This window comes from Rhinolophus sinicus, linkage group LG15 (assembly GCF_036562045.2).
Source record: "Rhinolophus sinicus isolate RSC01 linkage group LG15, ASM3656204v1, whole genome shotgun sequence".
In the NCBI taxonomy this organism is placed as follows: Eukaryota; Metazoa; Chordata; class Mammalia; order Chiroptera; family Rhinolophidae; genus Rhinolophus; species Rhinolophus sinicus.
Genome location: NC_133764.1, coordinates 6,423,761 through 6,442,955, shown reverse-complemented (window position 1 = coordinate 6,442,955; position 19,195 = coordinate 6,423,761). Strand labels below are relative to the sequence as shown.

Here is a 19,195-nt window from a genome sequence, read left to right as displayed (position 1 = left end):
AAATGTCATTCAAGCTAGCAAGAAAAAATGAAGCCGGCGTATTCTTTTTGCCTCCTTTTAAGTCATTCATTTATTTATTTTTCAAAATGACATAGTATCTACCTCGAATTTGAAACTACACAAATGAATAAGATCACATAAGGAGAACATGTAGATAGGAAAAGATCCTCACGTGTGAGCCCTTAAATAACATTTAAAGGTTCAGAGAAGGGGTGTCCAGGCTGTAAGCTCCATGTTGCTCTGGACCAAATCCCCACCTTTGTGGAGTCTGCAGTCTGGTAAGGGAGATGGACAACAAATGAGTGAACAGGCAATTCCTCCATTGTAACAAGAGGAAAGAAGAAAAAAACAGGGAGAACATCTTATAAGTTTTATGATGAAAGATGAGAAGGTTCATCTCAGACAACCTTGTAATTTTAAGAAAGTATGTGGCAGGTCAGCAAAGAGCGAGTGTGCAGAAGAGGACCACGGGAGATTTGAGGGAAGAAGAGAAGTTATGAATCAATCATGAATAAAATGAGTTTTCTGGAGAAACATGGTGGGATTGCTAGGCAGTATTTAGTGCCAAATGTAGGCCTAACATCATGAATTTAAAGTGAAACCAGTCAGCTTCATTGTATAATTTTTCTCTTACAACATCCAGCTGATCCAGGCCAGGTTCAGAGAAAACAGATGGTAAGATTCAGACAAGTGTGGAATTTTGCCAAGGGAGAATGGTGGAAGGAGAAAAACACAAAGAGGATATTGATAAGAGAGTAATGATAGTGGTGGACCAGAGAATATAGGCAGGACAAGAAAAGAAATGAAAACCAGAAGGGGCTGATGGATGGTGACAACATAGTCAGTAGATTAGACTCCAAGTGCCTGAACAATCTTTGTCGTCAGGAAAGCTGGAGGAATGGGAGGGGATGGACTGAGGGTGGGAGATTTTGGTTGAAATTGAGCTTTCAGAGGGATGCAGTATTTGGGGATGACAAGGTCCAGGGTGTGTCCAACAGAGTGAGAATGGAGGAATCACGGGAGTTGAGGGTGATGGGGGTATCAAGGAACTGAGAGGCCAGCTGGACGGTCACTTCTGAGGATGCTGAAATCACATACAATGACAAGAGTTGAAATAGGTACAAGGCAATGAACTGAGCAAGAGTTTTCAATGGATGAGGAGGAGTGACCAGGAGGCTGGTGGGGGGTAGCGGGGAGAGCAGCATGACCCTCAAGAACACTGAGGAGTTATAAGAAGGTGGGGGAGTAATAATCAGAAAGTAGGCGCAGGATGGCACCCAGGAAGACTCATCTTCTGGCTCTGAAATAAATGAGTCCCCCCTGAGGGTATAACAGAGGATGCAGTGTCCTCAGGGGACAGCCAGGTGTCAGTGAAGGAGCAGGTAAAGGAACATGCTCTGAGAGTTTGATAATCACACACTGGAACTTCCAGAAAGAAAGGATTTGGGAAGAGACCAGAGGGAAGAAGAATTGGGGATACATATATAGAGCAGTCTAGGGATGAGACAGGGTGATCAGCAATGACCAGAGAGGCATAGCCATCTCCTCTATTTCAGTGTGACTCATTCACTTCAAAGTTTCATTTTGTGTGGCATGCTCTATTTGAAGTGATGTAACAATTCCCATTGTGTTTTACCAACAGAAATGCCAGCTGACGCCAGGGAGGATCATTCATGTCTTCAAAAAGTCCCAAAGATGCCTGTGTCTTCCCGAAGCCCTACTGCTGCCCTCCCCAAGCCCTCAGCCTCCTTTGAACAAGCATCTTCAGGAGGCCAGCTCTCCTTCAATCACTATGGCACAGACAGCAATGAGCACCTCGAAGTCTTATTAAATTCCCAGAGCCCCTTGGGAAAGGTGAGCGATGTTGCCCTTCTAAAAATTGGGAATGAGGAGCCTTCTTTCGATGGGATAATGGATGGATTCTCCGGGAAGGCTGCAGAAGACCTCTTCAATGCACATGAGATCTTGCCAGGTCCCCTCTCCCCGATGCATACTCAGTTTTCACCTTCTTCTGTGGACAGCAATGGGCTTCAGTTAAGCTTCACTGAATCTCCCTGGGAAACCATGGAGTGGCTGGACCTCACTCCACCAAGTTCCACACCGAGCTTCAGCTCCCTTACCACCAGTGGCCCCAGCATCTTCAACATTGATTTCCTAGATGTCACGGATCTCAATTTGAATTCCCCCATGGACCTTCACTTACAGCAGTGGTAGAAGGCAAACATGCTAAGGAAGATCAACAGGAGTTCCATGGGGGAACGGACACAACCATAAATACGTATATTATCCAAAAGAAGGAGGAGGAGGAAGAGGAGGAGATTAAAAAGAAGCAATGGAGACAATCATCAAGAACAAATAGGAGTCTTTTTTTACACGTATAAAATGTAATATTTACCAACATTCAATGACTGTTATTGACTTCAGCAATGCATTTAAAAATGTGCTTTCTCAGCGCAAGAATGCAAAAACAAACAAACAAAATTTATTTCACTGCCTTTTCAAACACCAGTGTTTTCTTCTAGCCCATATGTTTTTTTAGGCATTGTTGGGGTATAGTCTCACCTGTAAGCTTTTCTCATGAATTTTTGGTGTACTGTGGAAAGAAAATGTAAACTCTTTGGGGAGTACAGGGAAACCAGTCTATCAAAGGTTATGGAAGGCATACCTGTGATAGAGGCAATTCTTATCTCTCCATTACCTGTCTTTCAAAATACAAGTCAGGCCCAGTTTCAGTTAGGGAGTTCTTGAGATAGAATAGAGGGACAGTAACAATCTATTCCCAGGGAAGCAAAATCAACTCAGCGTTCCTCGACCACAAAGATGCCCCATTGGTGTGGTTTCTACTCCTGTACCCATGACTCTGTGGTCACTGATAAAAACTGACCTGCATTTGGTCCAGAGAACCCCACCCAGAACTTCCCTCTTTCTCAGCCATTAGTCAAATCACTCCCTCTGTCTCTGTGGTGACAAGCATGGAGAAACAGGGAAGAACCTCCGGACATGGAAGGCTCTCTAACACAATCCCCTTTAGTTCCAAAGACTAGTGATGACCACCTAAGTAGATCAGAAGGATCTCTCTAGCCTCGGGAAGTTGTATCAGGGATAATTCTGACAGAACTATATGTTTCACATATAGGGATAAATACCATAGGTTACTGTGACAGAACTATTTGTGGAGATCCAACTTCTTTAGGGTACGTGTTGTGGGGGTCCACCCCAGTTTATCTTTCTCCCACTCTTCTTTCAAGATACCAAGCCTTTCTTGCTCCTGTTTTGAAGATCTTTCTTTTTCTGCCCTAACGTTGGGAGAAGACTTCTCAGATCTAACAAGCTGACATACTCCTAATAAAGCCATATTTTAAAAAACTAAAAATCCGGGTTCTCCTGAAGAACTCATTCTTCACATGCATAATTTGCTACAAAACAAGTTGAAAGAATGTCTTTAGGAAGAAACTGGTGACTTGGCCCATCAGTCCCAAAGCTCATTCTTATCCTTCTTTCATTTACAGCAATCGTTGATTTCAGTTGGTCTGGGGAAATTGGAAATCATCATATGGTAAAGATAGATATGAAATATATTTACAAGGAGAGAGTATTTTAGTTATGGGTTTCTGAAAAAAATACAATTACTTTGAAAATGATGGAAGGAAAAAAGACAGTGGTCTTATGTGCATTCCTCATTACCTCTAATGCTTTTACTGAGAGTTGAAAAACAAATGTCAGGACAGTCTCTCTAAGGCTCATTGTGGCTCCAACTCACTGTTTTTATAGTGTTGCATGCTGTAGAAAGTAGCTATTGCTGGGGTTTTTTGTTTTTGTTTTTTATTTAAATCACTAAGACACTGTTTTCTTCTTTTGTAAAAAATGTTGTTCACTGTGCACTTATGGAGAAAATAACCAAAAATGTTGTGATTTTAGAAGTTCTCTTTTTGATAAACCAAAGATTTAGAAGTCATTCCATTGTTAACTTGTAAACTTGTGTGAACTGTTTTTGGTGACTGCTACTCTGAAAGCTGCCAGATCTTATTGGGGATGGGGGTATATATATATTTATGCATATGTGTACAGATATATACACATGTGTATGTATGCGTGTATATATATATGTATATATATATATATATATATACTCATATACACATGCATGAGTATATTTACATACACGTGTGTGTATCTTGAAAAGCAGTGTTACAGAGTTCTATACCAAAAACCTTTAAGCCTCAATCTGCTGTGAAATGATACTTGGCCTTTCTCACTATGAGTTTCTGATTAATCAACCAGACTACACATTGCCTCTCTGTGTATGACTAATGGCCCCAGCCCGATGACTCACAGACACTTGCTTCCCATGAACAAGCTCATCTTGACAATGAATATGGATGTGAAAAGACAGAACAGCTTCACCATTAGTAGCTGGAAATGGTAATACAGTCTCTCATGGAAAAGCATAAAGGATCATAAAACTCGTTTAACATTCCTTGATCTGCATTGTGCTTTGAAAGATCCACATGGTAAATTTTTCATTTTGCTTTTATGTCAGTCATCAGACCAAAAATCTACAGGCAAAATTACCAGACTTTTCTTTGAAAATGAAGCTATTGGAAAGAAACCCTTTTAACACATTCCTCACATTTGTTTATTCCTCAGATGTTGAAGTTCTATTTGGATCTTGACAAAGCTTGCTGGTCAGTACATTTTTTATGTGTCATGTTGTGTGATTTGTATGTTATCCCGGCCCATGCACACACCTTATTTCCTTTGGAAAACAAAATCATAGTGTGCCTACTCTGAGACTCTGATCTGAGTGTTAATTATTTTTTCCTTTGGGTATTTTGATAATATCGGAAGGACTAGACATGGTTAGGAGGCCTCTGTACTTTGTAAGTTCCTGCATTTTTACTGGGATCTTTTTAGAATATTACCTGGTACTGATGTACAAGCTTCACAGTTGACCAAACATGGATCCCATTTACGACTGCAAACCAACACGCTTAACACAGATCAGGCCCCTCGATGATCGGTCTCAACCTCCTCCCACAGTCTCCATATAGCATATTCATTCTGTCTCTTCATGGCTCGGATCTGAGATTTGTGGGATAAAACTGGGGATGATTGGGAGAAAACTGATGAAGCTGGCTTCTCTCCGTGGATCAGATAATCCATGTTAATTCATCTGTCTCCTATTGGGGATTTTTATTTTAATTTCTTTTAAACTCTTAGTTATATCCTTTATTCTGGCAACAAATTGGGCCTAAAAGATGTACAGAGACTTATAAAGATGGCCGCATTCATGTTTCTTAATGCTCTTAGAGCCTGAAAATAACCACATGTGGTTTACTTAGTGCTCCTGGAACCCCCATGGTAAAGCAGATCTGCAGCCATTTGCAGCCATTTTGACTGCAGTCCCTGCTGCTGCAGTTCCCTAGGTTCCTACTTACCCAACTGAGTCAGAAAATTCATTTGTGCAAATGCTTTCATTAAGCCAGTGCTCATTAGTAGTAGTTCTGCTTCTAACAATGTTATTGATATGACACACATTCTATTATAAGGGAGAGAGAGAGGGAGGAGAAAGAAAAAAGGAAGGAAGGAAGGAAGGAAGGAAGGAAGGAAGGAAGGAAGGAAGGAAGGAAGGGAGGGAAGGGAGGGAGGAAGGAACAAAGGAAGGAAGGGAGGGAAGAAGATAGGTCCCAATTTCCTGATCTATGAACCTCTCAGTTCAGCTAAGATATTGAATGATGGAAAGTGAATCACAAATTTTTAGATGAGAAGCCATGCTTAACAATGCAATTACTGCACCAGTAAATGAAGAAACCAAGAGTCTCCACCTGAATAGTAAAGGGTCTGGGGACTGGAGGCCTTTGCTATTCAAAACATTTATTTCCAATCTGAAAAAAAGAAACAATAAAAACCTATCCCGAGCATTTGAGACAGTGCTTTCAAAAATTATTTAAACTCTATCAGCTCTCCTATAAACAGATTTTTGTCTAACTGAAAACTCCTGCATCAAATTTACTCATCCAATGGATAATTCCTTGATGTCTAACCTGTGTGAATCACACAAGTCCTCATGTATCCGACACCAAATTGACTCAGTAAGGGTGGTTCCGATTTTGAGTGACTAGGGAGTTGCAGTTGCAAGAACATTGGGAATCTCCCAGTCCTCAAGCCAGAGACCCTTTAGCTGTGATTTCAAAAGGGTCTTCATTTTTCCAGAAGGGAGAGCAGAGAGCTCCTTTTTAGTTAAAAGCTATGACCCACACTAACCTTCTTGTTTCTTTCTCCATGGTCAAACAGCAGCAGTATGGCACTTGGAGATCTTTCAATATCTCCATCACTGAAAGCATTTGTGAGAGTTTTAGGGTTTGTTTTCATTGCCAGATACAGAAGCCCCTTGAAAATCAGGGAAGGCAGAAGGAAACATTTCCCCCCTCATCCCATATCCTCAATCTTCATAACAAGTTCTCTAGACAAAAAGAACTCGTAGTGGAGGGGAGCTGTTTCTAGGTTGAGCCTCCATCCCTTAGCAGAAAAGCTGCAGAGTATGAAGGCAGCTCAGCCTCCCCCTTGGGCTTTCGCAGCATTCCTCACAGTGGGAAGCCCACAAAAGTTGGCACACTATTTGCTGTCAGATATGAGAGAACTTGGAGTGAAAAGAGTCTGGGGTGTTTGTTTTCTTATAAATCCAGTATAAACCAGCAGGATGGTTCTAATGTTGAAATTGCTAGTGCTTTATTAAATGGATGATATTAAGAGACAGAGTCCAGGTCCTGCAATAATATGGTCCTATAGTTCTGAGAGTTGCTAGGGTTGTGTTAAGGAGCTGGGTTTGATTCTGAGAATCCACATTTCCAGAGGACCCCAGCCAGGTAGAGACTATGCATGAAAAGATTATTTTAAGACTCGAAGCAATCTGGGAAGAACTATGCTATCATCTGCCAGGGAAATTGTAATAGGATTCATTGGGTTCAATTGCATATGAGTAAGTTCCCTTCTGATTCTAGGATTTGGCCATTTCCTCTAAGGATTAACACAAACTCCTGCATGTCTCCTGTGCTTATTTTAACCACCTGCTGGTAACATGAGTTTCTTATAAATGGTTTAACAGTTCCTGAGTGTTTATGGGAAAAGGGAGTAAAACAATGTGGACCCTGCGTGCTATTCTAATGTTTTCCAAAGGAAGGGAACCCACACTGTTCCCCAGAGTTCCTCTCCAATGTGCCTACAGTGAGAAAAGAGGGCAGTGCCTTGCTGGGTGCTTGGAACCCTCTCTTGCTGGAACACAAGGAGGTGCTTTGGAAAGAAATCAAAAGACCAAGCATACATTCTCTCTGGGGACCCTGTGTGGTGGTGTTTTCATGTTGGTCTCCTTTGCTCAACTATACATAACCAGAAAGAAATGTGGGTTACCAGGAAGAGAAAAGAAGCAATGGCTAAAATACCAAAGTTGGCATGTGTTCTTTTTTAAAAATATATATATATTTTTAAATAAAACGTTTATTTTAAAAAGAGATGTAAGCACTTTTCATTGATTATATGATGTACCAGGCACTGTGCTATGCCCGTTAAGTATTTTATTTCATTTTATCCTCACAATGGCACCATGAAGTGGTACTATTATATCCCTATTTTACATGTGAAGAAACTGAGGTTCAGAGAAGCGGGGTAAGTTGCTTAACATTACACACCTAAAATATGGCAGGGCCTGTAGTCAAACTTTGCTTATTTCCACAGCCCCTGATCTTTCACTCTGTACTTCTTGCCTGTACTTACTACCATGTTTCCCCAAAAATAAGACCTAGCCGGACCATCAGCTCTAAGGTGTCTTTTGGAGCAAAAATTAATGTTAAGAGCCGGTCTTATTTTAATATAAGACCAGTTCTTTAATATATCATATATCATATCATATCATATATCATATCATACCGGTCTTATATAATATAACACTGAGTCTTATATTAATTTTTGATCCAAAAGATGCATTAGAGCTGATGGTCTGGCTAGGTCTTATTTTCGGTGAAACACAGTACATTATTCTGTTCCTTTTGGGGGGTCGGGAAACAGACTCTCAAGCTACATATCTGCCTATTAAAATACATGCACACACACAATTAGTTAACCCAATGTTTTCATCAGTTTAGCAACTAAGCAAACTGAATCATATAGAATTGGGCTTCAAAATGACCTATAGGATATGTACAGGCTTCCAAAGTAAGACCCGGTTTTTATCTACTTTGCTCTCCTAGATATATTCCTGTCATTTTCTCATTCATGATTATATAAACCATATGAAAGAACTGAGATATTGTGAAAAGAGCCCTGAAATGGGTGTCTCAGGCCCTAGTTTAGACTAGAATTGGTCTTGTTCCCTGCTATGGCTCTGCCTTTTCTGCTTTGGTCTTATTTTCTGATGAGCTCTCCCCATGTACCATGTTTCCCCCAAAATAAGACTGGGTCTTATATTAATTTTTGCTCCAAAATATGCATTAGTGCTTATGTTCAGGGGATGTTACCCTGAAAAATCATGCTAGGGCTTATTTTCCGGTTAGGTCTTATTTTCGGGGAAACACACGGTAGGTGCCATGGGAGGAAAAATAAAGCAGGATATGGGGTGAGAATCATGAATGCTGAGGCAGTGAGATTGTGATTTTAAATAGGGTGTTCAAGAGAGGTTACACCAAGAAAGTGACATGTGAGCAAAGAGTTACTAAGAGGAAAGGAAATGCTTGCAGGTAAGCCATTGTTTCTTTGTTAAGCTCTCCCCCTCCTACCCCAGTGTGTAAACACAGGTGACCACCATATCTGAGTCTCTATCAACCTGGCTAACACCATTCATTAGCCTTGATTCCCTGAGACCCCACCCAACTTCTGGAAACACCAAAGCTTCTTCCAGTGATTTTTTCTGCATAAACAGCTTTTCTTGACTCAGCTATGGACTTTCCTAAAACCTCCCAAAGGTTCACAAAGCCCAAACAAGCACCATCTTGCTTTGGTCTGTCCCGCACATCTGGCTGAGGAGCCCCAAACCTGGCATTAGCAACAGCCAGGCTTGGTTCATCGCTTGGCCTCTCAAGGCACCTCCAAGCTCAGTGTAGGTGGTGGCTATCTGCAGATTGCCTTGTGCCTCATGCCAGGTGGCCCGGGGCAGGGCACAGACTCTGGCTGAACTTGGCCTGTGGTGTGTCCTCTCCCAGGAGGCCCAGGGACTGGCACGCCTGGTTTGGACCCAGCCAGAGCAACACCCAGCCGCCTCTGGGCACAGCACACCCAAAGGGCACACTGGGCAGGCACCAGAGCCCTGCTAAGGTGAATCCTGCTCTGTTGGGTCAGCCCCAGCATAACATCTGTTCCACTGCATTCATCACCAGTCCTCATAACCAATCAGCCTGAGGGTTAACCCCTCCTACTGACAGCAACCAAGGCTCAACTATAACAGGAGGGCATGCACAACCCACACAAGGGACATACCTGGAGCACCCACATCAGGTGATGAGGGAGGCTGCACCACTGAGCCCCACAGCACGCCTACTACATAAGGCCACTCTACTAAGAACAGGAGACATAGCAGCCCTACCTAATATATAAAAACAAACAGGGAGGCAGCCAAAATGGGGAGACAAAGAAACATGTCCTAAATAAAAGAACAATGCTTCAGAAAAAGAATTAAACAAATGCATACAAGCAATCTATGAGATGCGGAGTGAAACACTGGTTATAAGAATGCCAAATGATCTCAGGGAAAACTTCAACAAAGAGATAGGAAATATAAAAATGGAAATAGAAGCCATAAAAAAAAACAGTCTGAAATAACAAATACAATAACTGAAATGAAAAATACATTGGAATCAACAGTAGATTAGATGAAGCAGAGGATCAAATTAGCATTTAGAAGCTAGGGTAGCAGAAAACACCCAAACAAAAAAGCAAAAAGAAAAAAGAATCCAAAAAAATGAGGATAGTTTAAGGGGCAGCTGGGACATCAAGCATATCAACATTCACATCATAGGGGTACCAGAAGGAGAGGAGAGAGAGCAAGGAATTGAAAACCTCTCTGAAGAAACAATGACAGAAAACTTCCCTAACCTGGCGAAGGAAATAGACATACAAGCCCACAAAACACAGAGTCCCAAACAAGATCAACCCAAAAAGGCCCACACAAAGATACATCATAATTAAAATGCCAAAGGTAAAGATGAAGAAAAAATCTTAAAATCAACAAGAGAAAAGCAGTTAGTTACCTGGAAGGAAGCTCCCATAAGACCATCAGCTGATTTCTCAACGGAAACTTTGCAGACCAGAGGGATTGGCATGAAATATTCAAAGTGATGAAAAGCAAGTACCTTCAACCAAAGTTACTCTATGCAGCAAAACTATCATATAGAATCAAAGGACAGATCAAGAGCTTCCCAGACAAGAAAAAGCTAAAGGAGTTCATCACCACCAAACCAATATTACAAGAAATCTTAGAGGAACTTCTTTAAAATGGAAAAAAAAAAAGATAAAAAATGTGAATAATAAATTGGCAATAACTACATATCAATCAACAATTACTTTCAATGTAAATGAATGAAATGCTGCAATCAAATGATAGGGTGGGTGATTGGGCAAGAAAATAAGACCCTTACATATGCTGCCTACAAGAGACTCACTTTAGATTGAAAGACACACACAGACTGAAAGTAAAGGGATAGAAAAAGATATTTCATGAATATAGAAACAAACAAAAAGTTGGGTAGCAATACTTAATACCAACCTGCCTGCCTCCAACCAAAGTTTTGACCATGGGAAGGTGCAAGACACAAGCCAGTTTCTTAGAGATACCCACTGTAGTGTAGCTTAGACTAAATTACACTGCAGTAACAAAAAAATCCCCAAAGCTCTGACTTACCACAACAAAGGTATATTTTTCATGTGGGATGAATAGCCATAACTCTGCTCCACAGCAGCCCCTAACTGGCTCATTGCTGGTATTATGACAGAGTGAAGAAAGGGATAGGATCACAAAATGACTCTTAAAACTTCTGCTTGGAATTGACATAAAGCGCTTGTGTGCATATTCTTATGTCCAAAGAAAATCACACAGTTGATCTTGCCCTCAATGGGAAGATGAAATATAATTTCTTTCCAAAGGGATAGAAAGTAAAATTTTTGAACAATAAAAAAATCTGCACATTTATCGTGTACTTTTCCTCTCCTTCTCTCCCGTCCCACTTCCCTCTCATCATCTTTAACTTCCCACAACCTGTGGGTTCTTTATCTAGAAGAGGCAGGATAATATATTCTTCAAACTTACTATTTATGGCATAGATTATTAAAGTTCCAAAGCCCATATTCTTGAAACTCAAAGCCCTTTTCTTTAAAAACTCTCTTCTCTCACATGTGTTTCTGAAGCCTGCTTTGAAAGATCAAAAGAGAAGACTTGACACTCCTTTTTCTTTTTTCTGCACTGTCATCTCTTCTCTGGGTTAGAAAGCAGAGAAAACTCTGGCTGCTTCCTGAATAGAGGAAAAGCTCAGGAGATATGTGAAGAAGCCATTAGTTAATAAAGTATTATTGGACCACACTCTAGCAGGGTAGGCTGTCTTTTGTGGAGAAGCTGAGATTTTTCTTTTAGAACTGAAATGTCTTAGGATTGAAGACAGAGGATGGATAGAGTTGTCTGCCACAGTCCTCTAGGACTAGTGTTGTCCAATAGAACTTTCTGAGATGATAGGTATAATCTATATCTCTACTGTCCAATACAGCAGCCTCTAGCCAGATGTGGCTATTAAGCATTTAAAATGTGGCTAGGTGACTAACGAACTAAATTTTTAATTTTATTTAACTTTAGTGAATTTAATTTTCGATAGCCACATGTCATGGGTGGCTACTATATTGGACAGTTCAGTTCTCTACCTTACCAGAGATATTAGGTTGGTGCAGTTTAAAGTAATTGCAGTTTAAAAGGTTAAAAATAATTGCAAAAACCACAATTACTTTTGCCTCAACCTAATAGTATTGCTAAAAGTCATACAGTGCCCTTAATGTCTCACTATTATTTATACATATAAAATCATGTTGTGCCTTGGCTCTTTAAAAAATATCTCAAAATGGAAACAATTTCAGTTTGTATACAAATTACATTGACATTATACACATAGCACAGTCGGTTGAAAACAAATAATGCCTTCACTTATTAATTTACTAGAGTTCCCTGACCTAATAAGCAGAGGCTAAATCCACAATTAATTAAAGATATCATGTTCATTCAGCCAAGACATGCCTCAAACCATCTTTGTTCAGCTGGCCAGCAGGATACTTACAACCATATTTAGGACATCTTGCAACTAAAACCAACATATGCAAAATATCCCATTTCGAAAACGTTCTTTCGTTTATTAGATTAGTAATTCTGTTGTAGGAGAAGCATTTTCTCTATTATGCTAACTATGATTTTATTTGTAGTAAATGAATTACATAGAAATTTGTTACTTGATTATTGACAATTTAACAAATAGTTACCTATCTGCTATCTATTGGGCAGTATCATTTCTCTGTCAGAGATAAGGAAACTGAGGCACAGAGAGGATACACTTTTTCCCCTAAGATTATAGAATTGGTATTTGGAATTCTAATAGATGAACTCATATCTGTTTGATCCAAAGCCCCTACCACCCAACAATACTACTCTTACTTGATAACGATGAAACATAACTTCAGTCACCTGTTTTTTCCTAAGGACAGAGCCTGCAGAAAATTACAATCCCTTTTCCAAGAGCCAACTGATCCCAATGGGATATTGCTGTGTAAGATGCTCCAGGCCGGCCACAGGTGATGTTCCTTGGTCTCCTGGCGTAGAAGGAAGATGTGATTACGTAGCTCTAAGACTGGAATTTAAGCCGTTCAAGAAAGTTGTCCCAGTCAGATTGGGCCCATATATAATGATAGTGCGATGCCACTATCTTATCCTTCTATTTGGCTTCAGGTTACCTTTTGGGTTCGGTGAAAATTAAGACTCAAACTTCTGGGATGCATGCTCTGCCTGGTTCAAAATCTGACCGTCAACCCCTGTGCCCCAAGAGTAACCCTGCACCTTCACATTAATCAGGTGACCTTATGCAATTTTATGAGTGATGTACCTTCTAGCATAAATCTTCCTCCTGTGAATCCAAAACAGCAATGCCTCACATTCACTTAAAATACAGCGAAAGACAGATGTTCACTTTCTTTATTTGCTGTTGTATTCTTGGTTCCATTTTGCTATTTTTAAAGGAGAAAATATTTCCCCTCGTAGAATGCTAATATGCAAAGACTTTGGCGACTCCATTTTCTCCCACCTCCGCACCCCACGGTACTTGCAAACTTTGGACAGAGGAAAGGTGGGCGCCGGGATGCGAAACTACAAGTCCCAGAATGCACGGCGCCCTCCGCACAGGCGCAGCGGCGACCACCCGGCCAGCCAGCCAGCCAGCCTGCGGAGACTCCCGGGTCCCCGCGCGGGACTGGGGCTGGGGGCGAACATCCTGGGCGGACCTGGCCGGCGCTGAAGGCTACCCCAGGCGTTACTATGAAGGTGCGGCGGAGCGCATGAGGAGGATGCGGCAGCAGGCGCCGCGGCGGGAGGAGGAGTAGGCGGTGGTGCCCTCGGGAAGGAGCCGCGCGCGGGCCACAAGGCTCCCCGAGGCTCCGCATTGCCGCTGCCGTCGCCCGGGAGGCTCCACACGGGAGCCATGTAACCCTGCGGCGGGCTCCGGGCTGCTCCGTCCTTCCCCAGCTCCCGGGCTAGCGCGGCAGCGGGGCCAAGATGAAGAAGCAGTTCAATCGCATGCGCCAGCTGGCCAACCAGACGGTGGGCAGGTAGGTCACCCGCTGGCAGCCGCGGGCCGGTGCGCGCCTGCGAGGCAGCGTTCGCCAGGGCGCGCAGGTGATGGAGCCCGCCCGGCCTCCTGTCTTCCTTCCCTCTGTCCCCGCCGTCGCTTTCCCTGTGCTGGCTGGTCCCCTCGGGGCGCCGCTCGCAGGCGCGACCCCTCCTCTATGAACTTCCCAGACCTCGGAGCCTTTCTCATGCTCTGCCTGCTGCTACCGGGCTCCGGTTGCCAAGCGCAAAGTGTGACGCATCCTTCACCTGCGTCCCCAGCTGCCCCTTCACCTCGTCCTCCCTGCCTTTCCCCGGGAATCCCTTCTCCCTTTGCTAGCGTAGCTTCCTGGAAACAGGTGTTTGCTCCGATTGTGCCGGAGGCAGCTGAACCGCAGTCGCTCTCCGAAGAGTCCTCCCCTTCGCCGAGTTCAGGGCTTCTCAGGGGTCCAGGGCAAGTGTTGGGCCTGGTCGGCTTGGCAGAGCTGAGCCTCCCTCCTGCCGTGTTTGTTTTCTGGGACTGTGACTGTACTGGATTCTGTATCTCTTTCCTGGCTGGGTTCGTTAAGGCGTTAGGTGGTGGAGAAAGGACCCGAAGGGGTGGGGGGGAATGGGGGCAGGGAAGGAATGGCGCTGCTGTCGGCTTGGTCCTAACACTGTTTTCAGTGGAGGGAGAGAGGCTGCAGAAAGGGAGGCCCAACTCCTCAGGAAGATGAGATAAGCAGAGGATCACAGCCAGGTAGGGGAGGAGGACAGAACCCCCACAGAAAGAGCCAGACCCTAGGAAGCTACAAGACCAGCCCCCTGTCATCACAGTGCAAATGGGCTACATCTGGGCTACTGTCTCCAGGAGCGGCTCTGCAGCATGCTAAAATCTATTAACGTTACATAAGGATTCTGGTGGGTCTCTTCCAAAGCTAGACATACTCTGAACACAGGATTGTTAGGTAGAAGGGATTTTTCATGGAACTTCTGCTCCTAGGGAGGGATTTCCATTGCCGCTGTGGCAAAGGAATTCAGGTGTGCAGTTCTAAAGCCAGTAGAAAGCAGAGAACCCAGCCTTGGGTGCAATTCAAGTGCAAGCGCAACACCTCCAGGGCTCTCCATTAGGTTTACTGAGAAACCAAATACCTTTCTTGGGTGGGAAGTGGAGCCTTAGCTGGCATCTGGTAGGGTGGGGGTGGGGACATCTCTGGGGAATAGGGGACACTGAACTCCCATGTAAGCATACTGCCCTAATTACAGTGGGCATTTGAGGGCAGGGCGTGCAGTGGCTTCTTATGCTTCCAGGGACTCCAGATGGCTTCCAAGTAACAATGTCTAAAATTGACTTGGATTCATTTTCCTTTCCCAAACACATGTGCTGTAACATGAGGGAGAATTTATGAATAGCAGAGTCAGATTAGCCCAGGTTTCTGGCATGGTCTTGCCACAGATATAGCCTCATGTGGGCTGCCTTTTGATATATTGGTTGCTGAAATAGTGTTTTCCTGTATTGGTGTTTAGTAGATGACAGTCAAGCTGACCTGTATTAAGGTCTTGACTTCTTCATTACCCATCAGACCAACCACGTGATCAGTAGGCCCCTGACTAGAGACTTGGATTGCTGGTTCCCCTTGGTCTCGGGGTTTCAGTTCAGTGCTTGAATCAAAATGTTCAATGTGTTTATGCTTCTTCCCTAGCCCCCCAAACACAACTCTTCTGTCCCTTTTCAGAAATTGTTTAGAAGTGGTAAGATTTGTGAGCCTTGAACACAAAACCTTGTTTTTTACCCTCATCTGTGGAGGGAATGATAAAGGGAGAGGGGAAATTGGATTTCAGAATATGTGGTCTTATTCTTGGAAGTTCAAGCAGCTGGTCACCAAGAGGTCCCTTCCACTTGTTTATTGGAACTCTGGTGGATGCTGGCTTGTGGATGAATTCTGTCTCTTTATGAGACGGCATCCGTTGTGTCATGCAGCAGGTAAAGTGATGGCCAGTTCACTATTGTGTGTCACTAATATGTTTCCATTTTAATGACATTCAGAGTGAACCTTTTAAAGCAAAAATCAGTTCATGTTACTTTGCTGGTTAAAAGCCTCCGACAGCATCTCATTAATTATACTTACTGTCCCAGATCTTTCCAATGGCCTACAAGACAGTGCCTGACTTCACCCCCTTTGTCTTTCCATACTCATTCTGTTCCACCTGCCCCTCATTCACTGTGCTCCAGTTACAATGGCCTTCCCTGGCCCAAGCACACCAAACTCATTTCCATCTGGGGGCTTTATTCTTGCTGTTTTCCCTCTTTCCCTGTCTGGCTGAGCATGTGCTCTTCCATCTGCCTCTTCCTCATCACTCAGGTCTTAGCTCAAAGGCCTCTGAGAGGTTCTCCCTCCCCATTCACTCTCTAGACCATTGTCCTGTTCATTTTTGTCACATCACTAACCTCTCTTTGAAATGCTCTTATTTTTTTTTCATTTTTTTGTTTTCTTGTCTGTCTATCCCCAATAGAATGCATTGATCACCATTGTATGCTCAGTGTGTGTGTGTGTCTGTGTGTGTGTGTATAAATATATATATATATGTGTGTATATATATATATATATATATATATATATATCACAATGCCTTAGACAATCGGAGCTCAATTCATGTTTATTGACAAGATTAAAACAGTTTACCTGGGTTCACTTGGGTAAATAAAAGTGGCACCCATTTACTTTATCTTATTGAGACTGTAGTGAGGCATGATCCTAACATTGCTTCTTAATTTCTGAATCAGTAGAAGCAACAGCATTGGAAGTTTGGAATTTAGGTGTGGAATTGGTAGATCGCTTTATGGAGTTGCTTCAGCAATCCACTGGGTTCTTGTCCTTTTGTGTCTTTGACGTGAGGACTTTCTTCTCTGATGGAAGAGAGAGATGGGCTTGAGGGTTGCTCCTACTCATAGCTCCTCTCCCAGCTCATCTCCCACAAGGCGCACGTTCTGGAGTTCTGAATATACGAGTAAAACTGCTCGGGATGGGATTCAGTCACTTTAACAATGTAGGAATTGCCATGCTTGAACGTACTCTACGGAGTTTCTAGTGTTTTCCCTTGATGCACTCACATCTGAGTAGAGAAATTGTCAGCAACTGTGAAAAGAGTTTATAAAAACCCATTCCATTTAATTGGGAAAGTTTCATCTCCTCCTTCGTCTGCTTCTCCCGTGTTTGCATACGTTCCTTCCCCTCTCTGTCCCTTCGCTTCATTCCATCCCTTGGGAAGCATTTCCTGGCCCTTGGAGACGGGGCCACTGTGTGCCTAATGGTTCAGAGCAGCACAGGCTTTCGAGTGAGACAGATCTGGTTTGTTGCTTACTGACTATAGGATCTTGAGCTTAACTCTCTGCACATCTGTTTTCTCATCTGCACAATGGGAATAATAAGGGTTGCACTGTAGTAATGTGGCAATGCCAATATGAGATTATCCCTGAAAAGTGCCGAACACAGGGTCAGCAGTGGGAAATGCTTAATAAACAGTAGCTACAAGTACCTTTGGGCACTTGTTGTGACTGTTATTGGGTTGTATGCACTGTGGCATGCACTATTCATTCATGCATTCATTCAGTAAATATTTACTGGGTGCTTGCTGTGTGCCAGGCACTGCTCTGGTTTAGGGAATATTGCAGTGCAGAGTAAGAGAGTCCAAGAATTCTTCTGGAATCTGTATTCTAAAGGCATGCTATGGTTATGTTGTATTGTAATTTTTGTCTTTTATTATTTATCTTTCCCACTAGACTTTAAGCTTCTTGTGGGCAGGGCCAGTTCATGGGCAACTGAATGAATGAGTGAGCAAAAGGTCTGAGTATCATCGACAGGGAAGTAGTGCGAAGTAGTTCAAAGATGGGAGAAGCTCCTCGCACGGCCTCTTTCATTTTTGGTGGGAATCAGGATTCAGAGGAGTGAGGCACAGCTGCAGTGCTGGGCTTTGGCAGGATAGAGCAAGATCTAAGGGAGAAATTAGTTCTTGCATGACTTATGATGCCATTTTTTTTTCCTTCAAGAGAATCTCTTGGTTGCTGGGGTAAGAAGCACCCTGAAAGTGATAGAGTGTGTTTCTTAGAAGTGGCATTTGGTTTGTGTTGGGTGGACTAAAGCCCTGAGCTGGAATTTAGAGACCGGCTAAGTGAAAGAGAAAATGGAGGTATAATCGCCACCTTGATCTGGTGAGGAAGATATTTTTTTCAGTCTGCACAAAGGCAGTCACAGCAGCCCCCACCACGGAGGGCTGTGATGATGTTAAAGGGAATGGGGCTGACACCAAGTCCTCAACCAGCCTTTGATAAGTTCACTGTCATTTCCTCTTCTGCTTGCCCATTCAATCCTCTAAAAACATTGGCTTCCTAAGGTTCAAGGGCTCTTTAGAAACTGATTCAAATGGCCACTGCCCAGTGATGGTTGAAATGGACTCTGCTCTTGTGCAAAAATGGGTGATGTTTATGGTGCCTGAGAGTAGGCGAGGAACTATGGAAGTGTGGGAGGGGGAGCAGGACTGCTGGGTTGGATGCTTTAGTTTTAGACGCTGAGTTGGGGAATGGAAGACAAAGTTTTGTCTACAGAGCCTATTTTCCATTCCTAGACTGCTCAGCATGCAACACAGCATGCAAGTGGGCTTGCTTTCCAGTTCACAGCTTAGGTGAGCATCATTGCTGCTTTGCAGCTCCGGACACAACCGCAGGGTCCAGGCATTGGCCACTGGGACCAAAATAGATGCTGAGGATGCAGCAGCCTCTAGGAGGGCTGGTGCTGCAGGCATTTGTGCTCAGGTCAAAGCAGCTGACACCAGTGAGGATCTTTTCCTTGAAGGTTTCTCTGAGACACTGCCCTGCCCATCAGTAGGCCTCCTAGGAGCCGTGACCCAGTCTGTAGCCTATCAGGGAAAAGTCAGAACCAGTTCCACTTAGTCATCGGACTGCTTCGTTCCCAGCTATTAGCTCCCTGAATGTGCGTTAGGCCATCAGACCAACACAGGCCCTGCTGCATCTTCCTGTTACCACAGCTGGGCCAGGCAGACCCAAACCAGTCCCCCAAGGAGCACTGTGCACATTTATTAGGTCTCAGAGTGAAGTTTTTCATTGGAGTTTTATGGAAGCCATGCCTTGCCACCTGCTGTAGTGTATATATGTGAGAGATAACAGAATGCACCCACCAACTGATGAGTGGCCTACAAATCTGGAAAGAATGTTCTTTGCTCCTATCGTCTAAGCTCCTTATTGGGCAGAGCTGCCGGCTTCCAGCCTGCTGCTGGGCTGCACTCCGCAGTCAGCCCGAGGCTGCCTGGATTTCCTGCAGGATACCCCAGACCTGCAAGTCATTGTGAGGGAGCCATTCTCTTCAACGC

The 19,195-nt window shown here is 43.4% G+C and overlaps 2 protein-coding genes across 11 annotated transcripts in view; both read left to right on the top strand.

Annotated features, from left to right (window-relative positions):
• The window catches only part of MYOCD (myocardin), a 92,124-nt gene extending 84,616 nt beyond the window's left edge, over positions 1–7,508 (top strand). For all 4 annotated transcript variants that reach the window (XM_019755278.2, XM_019755277.2, XM_019755276.2 and 1 more), the window contains one exon: positions 1,643–7,508. In XM_019755278.2, the coding sequence (XP_019610837.2) occupies positions 1,643–2,214 (572 nt within the window). In that variant the 3' untranslated portion in view covers positions 2,215–7,508. The remainder of the gene's footprint in view (positions 1–1,642) is intronic.
• A 5,903-nt stretch (positions 7,509–13,411) lies between these two features.
• Positions 13,412–19,195, top strand: part of ARHGAP44 (Rho GTPase activating protein 44) — a 171,480-nt gene continuing 165,696 nt past the window's right edge. For 3 of the 7 annotated variants that reach the window (XM_019755263.2, XM_019755264.2, XM_019755259.2), the window contains exon 1: positions 13,438–13,833. In XM_019755263.2, coding sequence (XP_019610822.2) covers positions 13,781–13,833 — 53 coding nt within the window. In that variant the 5' untranslated portion in view covers positions 13,438–13,780. Of the gene's footprint in view, positions 13,834–19,195 lie in introns of all 7 variants that reach the window. The other 4 variants (XM_019755260.2, XM_074320484.1, XM_019755258.2 and 1 more) reach the window with 4 other exon arrangements.